This window comes from Stegodyphus dumicola, chromosome 2, assembly GCF_044657685.1.
Source record: "Stegodyphus dumicola isolate Sdum_Otavi_A_Nest chromosome 2, ASM4465768v1".
Taxonomy (NCBI): domain Eukaryota; kingdom Metazoa; phylum Arthropoda; class Arachnida; order Araneae; family Eresidae; genus Stegodyphus; species Stegodyphus dumicola.
Window position 1 is genome coordinate 155,934,343 of NC_140769.1, and position 13,552 is coordinate 155,947,894.

At 31.3% G+C, this 13,552-nt stretch overlaps 1 protein-coding gene across 1 annotated transcript in view; it reads right to left on the bottom strand.

Annotated features, from left to right (window-relative positions):
- Window positions 1-13,552, bottom strand: part of LOC118179383 (uncharacterized) — a 70,181-nt gene that overhangs the window by 35,813 nt on the left and 20,816 nt on the right. Inside the window, exons 2-4 of the mRNA XM_085811358.1 lie at window positions 11,187-11,239; window positions 8,360-8,458; window positions 7,056-7,180 (exon numbers count right to left, since the gene is read on the bottom strand). Coding sequence (XP_085667484.1) covers window positions 7,056-7,180; window positions 8,360-8,458; window positions 11,187-11,239 — 277 coding nt within the window. The remainder of the gene's footprint in view (window positions 1-7,055; window positions 7,181-8,359; window positions 8,459-11,186; window positions 11,240-13,552) is intronic.

Here is a 13,552-nt window from a genome sequence, read left to right on the forward strand (position 1 = left end):
ATGTGGTCGAGCCCCATCTTGCAGGAACCAGTCGATACCTGGTCGATCCTCCAACGCTAGTCAAGTGTTGATAAATTGTTCCAAAATTGTAATGTAACATTCAGTAGTTATCGCTTCTCGTACGAAAAAAGGTCCTATAATGCCTCTGGCCTTCGGCTAGTGTAGAAAGAAAGTGAAGTAATGTATTCCATTGAACAATGTGTATTTTAATTCTGGAATTTCACAGATTTGAACACAGTCCTACGACAACACATTGCAGTTTTCAAAACCGATTCAATGTTCCAGTTGGACCCGATGCGAAAACCATTCCATGCTCTTCGCGAAATTCGAATGGACTGGCAGCGTGGCTGATGATCGAAAGAGAAATGTTGGGCCTAAGCAAACTGTAGTCACTCCTGAAAATGCATCCAAAGTTTCTGGATTTGTTCAGCAAAATCCTAGGAAAAGCATCAGATGGATTGCATCAGACAGGTATGAAGAATCGGTTTTGAAAACTGCGACGCGTTGTCGTAGGACTGTGCTCTAATCTGTGAAATTGCAAGAACCAAAATACACGTTATTCAATGGAATATATTATTTCACTTTCTACGCTAGCCTCTTTTCACTAGCCAACAGTTGTAAGGATCATTTTCAACTTTGGAGCACATTTTAAAAGCTATTGATAGATCATTGCAATTAGAGTGCCATCTGTTAACGATTTTCATAACCAAATTTTATAAACTTTTGTACACCATTTTTACAGTTTTGCTAATAAACGTACAGTTTACTGCATAATTCTATCAATCTTTGTTGTAGAGATATTTAATTTTGAAATCAGGGCTTATTCACTGATCACCCTGTATATTGAAGACAGCAACCAGTCAGTCTGTGCATCAGGGCAGAATATGTTATATATGATAATCATGTGGTTGCACAAGCCTTTTCATTATTGCTTCTTCAAGCAGCTATATTGTCAGAGTTCCAACATGATTCTTGAGATACTAGGTATAAAATCCCTACAAACTGCTTAAGAAAAAAGCTAGAATATTTTTTTAGGATTAAAAAAATGTTCAGAAAAGAACAGTGTTAAGTGATTTCTCAAGAGTGATACACATTAAATTATTCTGACACAAATTATATAGGAGATATTATATAAAAATTATATAGGAGAAAACAAAAATATATAAGACAAATGAAATTAATCTCTACAGATAATAAAAGAAAGAGTCTTTCTGTGTTTTGTGTTTCTTTCGTTCGCGCTGCACGTAAGCTAATAGACCCACGGCTATAAAATTTGCTACATAGGTGTATCTAGACAAGAGCCAGTGCACCTTGAAGCGATTTATTCGAATTTGAGTTTTTTTTTTATTTCATGTTTTGTGACAAAAATCGCATCATTTTGAGACATAATGGGCTATAGGAAAGCGAGATTTTACTCTTCACACTCCATTTTCAAATCGTCATGAAACGTAGGCACTTAGCTATTTCACGAACTAAAAATAAATTTCGTGTTTCAATAAATCGATTAAATGCGAATTTATTTAACAAAGAGAGTTAAACACCTTTTCAACGAGATTTTTTCTAAGAAAGTTTATTTTTCTTCGATTTTTGGACATGTTAAACTTTTATCCTTGCGACTGCTTTTACAAAAAGAATTTTGGAAAAATGATAATATTTTGTAAATTTTAAATGAAGCTTCCAAGTACACTTCTCACATCTTTAAAAACGTTATTTTGGCAACAATTTTCCTTTCTTATTGTTGTTGATAGATTTTTGATGAAATCGCATCATACTGAATAGTTTCATTCTTTTAGAAATATGGGTTTGGCAAAAATTTTTCATCGTATTTCTTATGTCACTGTTTTTAAGAGATTGGCATATTTCAATGTCATTTATATATATATATATAACACATTTTTATTGACATTTTGGATAAAGTTGTTGAGCAGAGTAAAATTCTTTGCAGAATTTTTTATTTTTTCAGTTTTTTCATGTTATTTTTTGCTCATTTCACTGTTTGTAAGATATTGAAAAGTTTTGCATGATTTTTTTTTCTTCAACGGAAAGTTGGTTAATTTTTTATATGTAATATATTTTTTTAATTTGTGGGTTTTTTCCCCAGAAGTTTTCTGCAGAGTAAAATTTTGCGCAGTTTTTAAATTTAACATTTGGTGTTCCTTTCAGGCATTTTTACGGCACATTTAAAAGCCAGACGTTAGCTAGCAGCTACGTGAAGTTTAGTCACAGCTGACTTAAACCGTGAAAGTCTGACTAAACCGTGAAGTTTAGTCATAGCGCAAGCAGACGATGGCTGGCAAGCGTAGCTGCTAGTTTTAAAATATTTTTTTTTTTTTTTTTTTGCATTATTATGAAAAGTGTTTCAGAAACTCTGCTTGTATTTTTATGATTAAGTAACAAAAATGAAGTAATAGATTTTTAAAATAGGGCAAGATAAAATAAAAAGGTTTTAACGTTATTTCTTCAGTATAATTTTAATACATTATTTTAATGATATTGATAAATATAATAAAATGTTTGAAAAGCAATCATCCAAAAATTTGCAAATCTCTGAATGAAAAATGTTGATAAGTTGACAAATTTCATGCCATAAAATAAAACTCTTATTTTAAAATGGGAAATTTTTTTTGGGTGTAGCATCTTATGAAATCTTCTTTTACAAAAAAGATATAATTTCAAAATGCTTAATGTTTCACTCGAGGCAGCAACTCATATCTAAAACTTGAAGCAACTCGCATCTAAAACTCGATTATATTAAGTAAAAAAGAATTCAAACGTTAACCCATCAAATATATATTTGTCAATGCATCGCCAAAAATATTCCTGAAAAACATTAATTCACACTCAAAATGAGTCATAAAAAACAGGCAAAAATATCAGATAAGTAAAATTAAGGAAATTCTTTTGCCAATTTTAGCTGAAATTAACCACTTGCGCTAAAGACGTGCCACACACGTCAAGATGCTTTTGTCTCAAACCGCGTGCAAAAATGGAAATAACGTGGTACACACGTTGCCTAACCACGAGATTGTTATTTCTCGAGTTACAGCTCTGGATTGCACTTGCAGATGCAGAGTGGCATAAATGAGACACTTTACCGCTTGTTATATTATAGCACATGGCATCACAACCGTGAAGTTTAGTCGTAGCGCAAGTGGTTAAAGACCACCAAAAAAAAAATAATCATTAAAAAAAAAAAAACTAAGGCCTAAGTATTTTTAAGGGCAGTATAAACCCTGTACTAACTTGTTCCACAAAAGGAAATGAAATACAGCTTAACTCATGGTCAGTAAGGGGGGTAAAACAGGGTTAACAGCATCGACAAAGGCAGCAAAATTTCTATCTGGGATACGAGGGTTAAATCCAAATGCGAGATCTGCCTACAGTGGAATAAATTACTATACATTTTCTGCACAAACAGATTCCAATATGAAATCACTTAAAAGAAACAGCTGCTTCAAATTTATTTTCAAAGTGTGTGCAGTAAAAACTTCCAGCAAAATAGAAGGAGCAAACCCATCTGTAAGCTGGTTTTAGGGAATAAATACTAATTAAAATGTAAAATATGCATGAAATATATTTTTTAAAACTAGCCATCCTTCCTCTTCTTACACCAAAAATTCACCAAATTAAGAGCAAATTTGTGTTAATGCATATGCATACTTGCCAACCTACGACACTAAAAAATCAGATTAAGAAATGAGGAGATTTTTCACAATGTTAAAAAGACTTTTTAAATGATAACAAATAGTTTTTAATAATGAATTAACTTTAAATAGTAACTAATTCTTAAATGCAAGCAGCACAAAAATAACTTGCATATAAAAAACACTTTTATTACTTGCATCGTTTAACCAAAATATATATATATATATGTACTTTTAATCAGTTTTCAAACAAATGTTATGAACAGTGGCAGATTTTGCTTTCGTTAGCTTCATAATTTTGTTCGTAGCAATTGCCACGTAGGCCTGATTTCGCTAATGAAAGTCTTTCTAATCTGTCATCACTAATATTAGATCTAAATTTAGACCTCATTTTCACAACACTGAAAATCCTCTCACACTCTGCATTACTACGGGGAACTGTCAAGATGGCCAACATAATTATAGACATTTAACTATATTTTAAAATTCCATAAGCACCTTTCAGTTTTCCAATAAACTCCACTATGTGTCAATCCTAGCTAATTTTAGAACTTCATCCAAGTTTTCTAACTGTAAACTGCTGCTATACAACTGTTGGAACTGTTTCAATTTTTCCTTCCTTTCAGAACTCGAGATAATAATAAATATCAACAATGTGTTCATCCACATTTATTGGTAAAGAAGCTGCCCCTTTTTCAGCTGCTAAATTTAAGAGGTGACAGGTGCACCTCATAATCTGCAAATCTGAATTTTCCTTTTTTAAGATGTCTGCAACACCAGTCTTCCCAAGCCTACCAATACTGGTTCATTATAGGCACCAAGTGCTAAGCAATTATCCAGAGGGACTGCATTTTCTTTTAAAGTTTTTAATTATTAGCTGTGCTATATTAAAGCCTGTCGAATGTCCTTCTAAAGTGAAGACAGAAAGTAAACTGCACTCAATTTCTGAAGGCTCTGGATTTAAAAAAAAAAAAAAAAACAATTGGATACAGTTTTGAATCGGTATTATTGCTTCCATCTGTAGAGAGGCAGAACGGAGCTGTTTTAATGCAATCAAAAAGTGAAGATTTATTTTTCAAACCCATTTCTTTAACAATTGCAACTGTTTTTAGTTCTTGCACTTGAGTATTTCTTAGCGATTTCACTATCGGGGAAACACTTTTCTAAAAGGCTGCAACGTGATTTGATGCATTCAGTGGCAGGTTGTGCTCCAGTAAAAAGGCAAAACAGACATTCTGCATTAATAACTTTTTGGTCCTTTGTTTCCAAAGAAAAATTTTTCATCTTTTTCAAAACAACTCATGTTGTCCTTGTGTTTATGTGTATGCATATGTTTGAGAACATCTGTCCATCCACCAAGCGAAATCAAAAAATCGCAACGACAGATGGTACACATCGCAAATTTATTACATTTCCTTGAGGAAATATTGGAAGGAAAGACAACTGTGTATGATTTTTGAAATGTACACGAGTATATCACCTTTCTCGCAGACATATCTTGAAGGCACATGTACTCGCACAACTCAGGACAAGATGAACGAAATAACTAAAGAACATCCAAATAACAGCTTGCTTTGTGCTCACTGGCTAATATATTCCAGATGACATGCAGTGGAGCTTGATGCCCATTGGAGAACTGGAGAACGACGTTTCTGTATATGTATATGCTCTCACTCACATTCTGCATAATACGTTCATATAATAATACGTTACATATAATAATGCAAAGCAGAAGTTCTCATCTGATTTGCAAGGTTTTGTTTTAGATATAATATACGGAAAATTCAATTGCTTTCGGACGTCCAAATTTTTTTTTTTTGTTTTGTTTTGTTTTGTTCATATAATAAAGTATTAAGCCAAGTTCCATAAAAATAGTCAGAAATTTTAAAAATAAGAAAAGTCGGGGAAAATGTATTGTAAATCGGGTTGGCGGGAAAGCGGTCGAAAATCGGGAGAGCTGGCAACTCTGCATATGCATAAACATTATGAGATGAGAAGTTTGATTTTGTACAATTTTCAGAGAAAATTCAAATGAAAATCAGATGGAAATACAAAGCAATGCAAAAATATATCTTCTGAAGCCAACTTCTATGCAGATGTTTTACTTAAGACATTCAAACAGCTCAATACCTAAATTTACACGAGATATTAAAAATGCTATTAAATTACATGTGATAATTATACTTTGTACTGTAATGCCAAATTTTAGTTTTAAACACTTTAAGATAATAAAAATTATTATTCTCAAATGATGACTGAAATACATACAGCCCTCAAATGGTATGAAGGCATATCTTAGCAATATATAACATTTTTCATATTAAGAGATGAGTGATGAACTAAATGTCCTATACAACAGTTACAGAGAGCACTGAAAATTCAGCAATACTTGGAAGGTTTTTTTTTTTTTTTCCATGCTGTGAGGGAACATAATTTTAAAGGGACCCTACATTCACTTTTTAAATGCAGAATTATAATTACTGATTTACTTGTATAATGATTCTGAATTAAAATATATTAATAATTAATCAACTTTTTAAATTCAAGGTCTTTTGGTAAATTTTATTTTACAATTTGCTTGCACTATTTTATTGAGAAAAATCCTGAGCAGAAAAATAAAACTTATTTATCAAAGTAATTTAAATCCAATGAAAATGAAATGCATAATTAATGCATGCTGTTGTGTGAAAACATTATTCTATCATTTATTGATGGAAAACAAAATTCAATACAAATATTAAATGATTAAACATTAATCTTTTGAAAACGGGATGGCCGTTATAGTGGCCATAGAGTCGTCCTCTCTTTGAAAAGACGGGGTTGTCCACTTTAGTGGCCATGTCTTCTTCCCCCATTTTCCAGGCTGAAAAGTGGGGTGAAATGTCAAATTTGATGTCCCTAGGGTTTTAACGACTTATCTCTTTCAAAGGTCTTCCTTTTGCAACATAGATGCACCCCTCTGAGAATCCATTAAAGTACACACAATAATCTTTGTTGCAAATAGGAGGTAATTTCTTAAAGGGGGGGGGGAAGCATTCGGTTCAAGTTTCCCCATCCTTTGGTAGCTTTTACTGCTACCAAAGCCCCGGCCTCAAAAGGTTAATTGAATCTTCATAAAAAATTCTACAAAAGTCGAAAGTAAATTACAGGAATACAGACCATATAAAATTTAGCAAAAAAAGGTAATCCACAAGGGACGGAGTAACGCATTTTGCACAAATTAAGTTTCTTTACTTCAATAAATGTCATTTATTTCAGGGAATATTTTCCTTAGTAAAGGCTACAAATAAAAAACCAGAAAATTGGCAGCAATGATATAGCAACAACCAAAATATAACATATTTTATGAATCATACTTTTACTCTCATACAGTCTGCTGTACCGCACAGACTTCTGGGAGAAAAATCTTACCTATGTCTTCGAGATCGAGATCTGGAACGAGAATAACGCCTGGCCTTATAACGATCTCGTTCTAATTCTGGACAATCCCTTGCCCAATGTCCATGACGATGACATCTATAACATTCAGCAGTTGTCTGAAAAAAATTTATATTAGATTTCAGTACTTAAAATGAATATATTAAGCAACATTACAAGAAAGTTTTTAAAATGTATATAAAAATGCATAAACCTGTCAGCATCCTTACTTTTCTTATACATAATTTATAATTAAAATTCCTATCATGCCACAGTGATAATACATACTACATTAATGACTGGACACCCATTGTGACATAAGTCGAATTACACCTAGACATATCAATATCCAATGAGAACAGCTCAAATACATTTCCTTACATGAAAACAGAGGAGTCATATAATACCTTTTAAAGGTAATCGAGAGAAAAAAAATTAAGCACCTATCAGCAAACAAGAATTGAATAAATAAAAGCAGTTATCTATACTATCTATACAATCAACTTTACTTTTGTAATAACATTTTAAGCCTAAAAGAGAAGTAAGTACAGTACAAAGTTCGAATGTCCAATATCCGGAATTTTCCTTTTGTCTGCCCCGCTTCTGATATTTTTCATAACGAAAAGTTCCAATTCTTAATTTTTCTTTACTTCGGCATTGGTACTTTCAAATAATTTAATATATTTTTGCTTTTATCCTTGCATGACTATCAATGCATTTACAACTTCAGAAATAGCTCATTCAGTGATGTGTAAATAATTTTTTTTAAATATTCACATAATTGAATACCAAAGAGCATGGGTAACCTTTCATAACTGACATTACAGTTGGTGATGATTTCAGCTATCTTTACTGCAAAGTATAGTAGTAACAGACAGATGCTGAGTTTTGACTGAATGGATGACTACCCACTCCAAAATTCTGATTATAATCCAACTGAATATCTTTGAAATGACTGAAATGCCTAATGAAAACACACCACATCACCTTTAACCAACAAAGCTGTTTACCTTGATACAAGAAAAAAGATACAAAGACCCCTATTGATATTTAAAAAAGCCTAACAGTCTTCCAAATGGTAGAAGGTGATAACTGTACTGTAGGCTTGCATTGTACCGACACCATCTCAGTTTCAAAAAACACTTTTATGGGTGTCCATCCATTACTAACATTCAATGTACTGAAATAGAAAAACTAGAAATACATTAAAATATGTATGTGTTTCTTCAAACAATGATACATGATATACATACAAGGAAAAAAGTACAGTCCGGAAGAATTCAAACAAAATTACATACCCTGCTGCGCATTGGAGGACGACTTGAAGGACCTCTTGCCCATTCTACCACAATTGTCTGCCCACGAAGATCACGTCCATTTTCGTACTTGATTGCATCCTATTATGTCATAACCCAAGTTATTTTTAAACACACACAAAAAAAAAAAACTGAAAAAGTAAATACTAGTCATTTTTATTGCACAGAAAATTTCCTAATATACTGTTATAGCATGCTTCTCTCGCTCAATTATTTATTACTGCTTAAACAAATTAATTTTTGACATTATATAAAACAAAAAAAATATGTAACATGTGGAATGAACTAACCTAACATTTTTTCAACTATAAATTGATGACCTCTATGCAGAAACATTACAAATGTTCTATCACTTCTCAAGAGCTGAATGTTTTTCAAGGATATTCCAGCACTGACGCCATATGTCCGCTATTAATACAGTATCAAATTTCTTCAGGCATTTCACAAATATATCCCACCAAAACTAAAAATCTTGTATCTTCAAAATTTCTTCAATACTTTCAAAAATGACATAATACACAATAAATATCTTCATAACATTCATGGTGCTGATATAACTCCAGGAAATCTATTTTGTCCTTGAAAGTTATTTTTTCACCGAAACATCAAATTCCTCAGATGATGGCTTATCTTCCTTTTTCCAGCAGCAAGTCGATAAGATCCAACAAGTCACATCTACTTTATTTTTTTCATCAAATTTTCCAGTTTATTTTTTTCCATCAATTGAGCTAACATCCATAATGAAATTAAAATCCTGTTCTGCATTCAAGCCTTCAATTTTTCAAAATGAATGACTTTTTTCAGTTTTCATGGGAAAACTATAAAGATGATAATCAGTCAATGCTTTGTTTGAAATTTGCTTTTTGGAAATTAAGTGAAACAGCAAAGAAATCAGTCCCTATGCAGAAATATAAGTGTAATTTACGAAATTTTTTTTTATAAAAAATGGGAAAATACTTGAAATATACATTTTGAAAAGAATTTATACCACTTATTAAGTTAATATTTTAACACACAAATGATGTAAAACCTATTAAAATGTTCTTTAATACATACAAGACCAAATTACGAGTGTTCTGCAAGCAAAAAATTTCAAATCCAACAAAAAATTAAGTAGTTTTGCTTTCATACATCAATTATCTTCCACAACAACTGCATCAAAGCACTGAAAACCCTTAACTTCCTAAAAGAAACATCTCATGCTTGTCATGATAAACAAAATTGCAACAAGTACCAAAACTGACATTCGTTTAATACTTTAAATAGTGAATTAGCCCCACTTTTTAACTTTTACCACATACTTTTGTGTGAAAAATTTAGCAGCTAATATATATTTGCTTTTTTTACTTTTTATATTTTACTAATTTTAAATTTTATCAGCCCACTTAAATTTTAAACTAACAAAGCCATTACATATTTAGGAATATTAATCACACTACTCCCCAGCATCAGCCTTGTGTGTCAAATTATATAACCATAAAAATATACACTAGCATACATTAATGAAATGTATCACTGGAACCTGGTTATATTTTTTCTTTAACGGAATTTTTTTAGAAAATCAAAAATATAAGCTATAAACCTACTGCCCCAAAATTAAACAACTAAGATTCTGATAATAACAATCTCATGTAATTCTGATAAAACACATGTGCTTAGAAAATCAAAAATATAAGCTATAAACCTACTGCCCCAAAATTAAACAACTAAGATTCTGATAATAACAATCTCATGTAATTCTGATAAAACACATGTGCTTAGAAAAGCACAGACCTCAATAAACAGAACTAATATAATTGCCTTATACTTCTGCTACGTTTGCAAGAGATATGTTAAGAGATTAATCAGTACCTCTAGTGATAGAGTTTGCAGAACATAAATAAAAGAATCAAATGTGATTTTTCCAATATTTTCAGCACAGTAGTTGCAAAATATGGTTAATCCCTGGAGATACCTTTGCATTACGTTTTATGCATGTGAGAGAAAATTTTGCTGCAATTCAATCTGTAATGTACAACTTAATTATATAAACCTGTATTAAAAAAAATAATAAATTGCTCTAAAAACCCTTAAAGGAAATGTGACTATGCTGCCTATTTAATAGATAATTTAAAGTTACCGATTTTATCCTGAAGAATTGGAATTACCTGGAGTCCATGACATTACAGAAAAATGCCATGCCCAAAAGAAAGTGCTCAAAATTCTGAAAAAATTTACTCTGCACATACACATCATCAGCATGTCTTGTAAGGCATAGAGTCAGAGTCAGTTCTAAGTCTGGACAAACATTCTAGTCTTTCCATGTCTACTCCCTAGGCTCAGTGGATGAAAAACCAAAATTCAGTAGCAATTCTGACTGCTTAGCTTAGACGTCAACATCAAGTCAATCTGTCCAGTCTAGCAGTAGCAGATGTCTGGCAGCTCCACACATTCCTCTAATTTGAACCGTGTCAAAACACAATTAACATGAGTCACTATAAAACTAAAATACAGTTGAAAAAAATGAATCTTACTTTACCAATTACATATTCACTAAAATCTATGAAATTTTTAAAGTATACAGTAAAATAAAACTATTCATAACTTTTCAAGGTTTGTCAACAGGGAAGCCAAAATCTTATGCACATTTAACATAATAAAATTATGGAAATTATGTTACCTAGAACATGAATACCTATCAAATTTACTTTAAAAAATTTAAATTGCATTAACTTAGTATTTAAATATAACTCCTAAAAAGAAACAGGTTAAAAAATCCTCAAAAATTGCATGCAAATTACTCAAAACATTCAACAAAACTCATTCTTACCTCAGCATCCCTCTTATCTTCATAATCAACAAATGCATATGCCATTCCAGTTCCTATAAAAAATGCATTCTGAAATTTTTATATTTTTCTACATGGTTTTATAAAACACTAGATTTTACAGTTACACAGAAAAATGTTTATGCAAATAAGCAGTTCAATGTTCTTTGATTTGATAAACAGTAATTTTTAAAATACAAAGGTTGAGGACAAAGAAATAGACTAAAAGTCTGAAATTTGGAATGAGGAGGAGACTTCACGGACTCAGGATTTCAGAAATTTCCAGATTTTAGATTAGTTGCAAAATAATAAAGCACATTTATCACCTTAAATTCAGGTGAAATTCACCAAAATTCTGGAGAAAAAAATTCAGCGCTAACAACTTAAGTATGCCTCAAAGACAAAATTATATCGTCTGGATTTAAAACCTTACTCAAGAGTTGCCAGCTGTTTCAATTTAGGTGGGAAACTTTTAATTTCTGACCACTCCTGCCAACCCGATTTGCAACATATTTCTCCCAATTTTCTCTTATTCTTAAAATATCTCCCAATTTTTATGTAGTTTGGCTGAATACAAAAAAAGTTATTTTTGGCATCTGAAAGCACTTGGTTTCTTTCTAGATACTTAAGGCCAGTTTACATCTGTTCCAGCAGCTGGTACAGAGCCTCTCCTCCAGGCCTGTGGAACTGAAGGAACAGACCTGTACTCTGATAGATTGTTTATACCAATTAAGAGTGGACTGACAACTAACTCCCCTCTGTGTTTACAAAATGGATACAGACCTGGCAGCTGCAGTGCTTGAAGTCTGTGAAGCAGTTTCAAACAAATTAATTTCTGTTCTTGGGGGGGAAGGAAAAGAAATGGGTACCTGACTCTTTGGTGATGTCAAAGTTACAAAAACTTTATTGTATTTCAGATACACTCACTTAAAATATATTCTGTAAGCATAATTGAAATGTATTCACTTTCAAAATATATTCATTAATCGATTTCAAAGAAATTCAGTTTATTGAGGGAAGTTATTTAGTCAACTGTAGTTATTGAAATTCAAAATAGCAAAGTTTTTCTACTATATATAACTGTTTATTTACAGCTAATTAATCATTTACAAAATAATGTAAAAGTAATAATGTGCTTTATTATTTATTAATAGAAAGAATATATTTATTCTTCCAGAATCAGTAGCTTTCTGTGCATGTAATTAATTATGCACAGTTCTGACTGGAACTGTATTACTTCTAGAGCAAAATGCAAAATTAACAAACATAATATTTATTCAAAGCTACCATTAACACAACAGAAATAGACTGTATAATGTCTACCTAATCATTCAGAAAATCTTAAATAAATAAGAAGTAGCAAAAAACTTGGAAGCATTACATATATTATCACAGGTAAAAGAATATATATTATGACATAGTTCCAACAGGAAGATATTTATCGCAAATTATTTTTGGATCCTACTGAAATTGTGTTTCTGGACAACACACAAATAATATATACAGTGATATCAACAAATATTAATAATGATTAAATATAGTGATTATACTTTACATTTAAAATGCTGAAAAGGATAGTTTAAGAAAATTAGGATTCATTAAGCATAATTTGTATAAACCTCAATACACCTTAAGTACTTGTACTGTATTTCACATCCAAGCTGAATTGTAACAAATTATAGATCAGAATGTTTTTTTACACAAAGCAACAAATTTAAATATCCCCAATAAAATAGATCTACATATTTTTTTCATAATTCCATTTTTATAGTTTATATCATATACAGTCAAAAGTCGTTAATCCGGACTCGTCGGGACTTCGGCGATTCCGGATTATCGATTTTTCCGGATTACAGATCATCAGTTTAAATCTGGTAAGATGGCATGCAGAAATTACAAAATTAAAAATATGAAACCGTAATTTATGAAATAAAGAACAATTATGAACTAAAGGGTATCAAAATTTACAAAAAGAAAAAGCTTAATATTTATTTGTTTACTTTATTAAACATTTCTTTCAATGTAAGTTGCTTCGTTTCATGTGATAATACTTTCTCTTTAATTCTATTAAACAGACATAATTTCCTGTTTAGTTACAAAGTTCCGCTCTTCAACTCCTATAATTGCTGTGTTGAGAATACCCACTATAATTTGTCAATCGAAATGTTTTCGTTTTCAATAACCTCTGGGTCACTTTCTTCACTATCCCAAGTGAATTATAATGAGGAGTGATTTAAATCATATCAAAGACAGAGTATGAAATACTAGACTTAGTAAGGAATTATAAGCCAAATAAAATAAAAACATCTGCTCTGAAGATAAGGATAGTGTTGACAGATCAACTTCCAATCCCCCACGTGAAATTGATA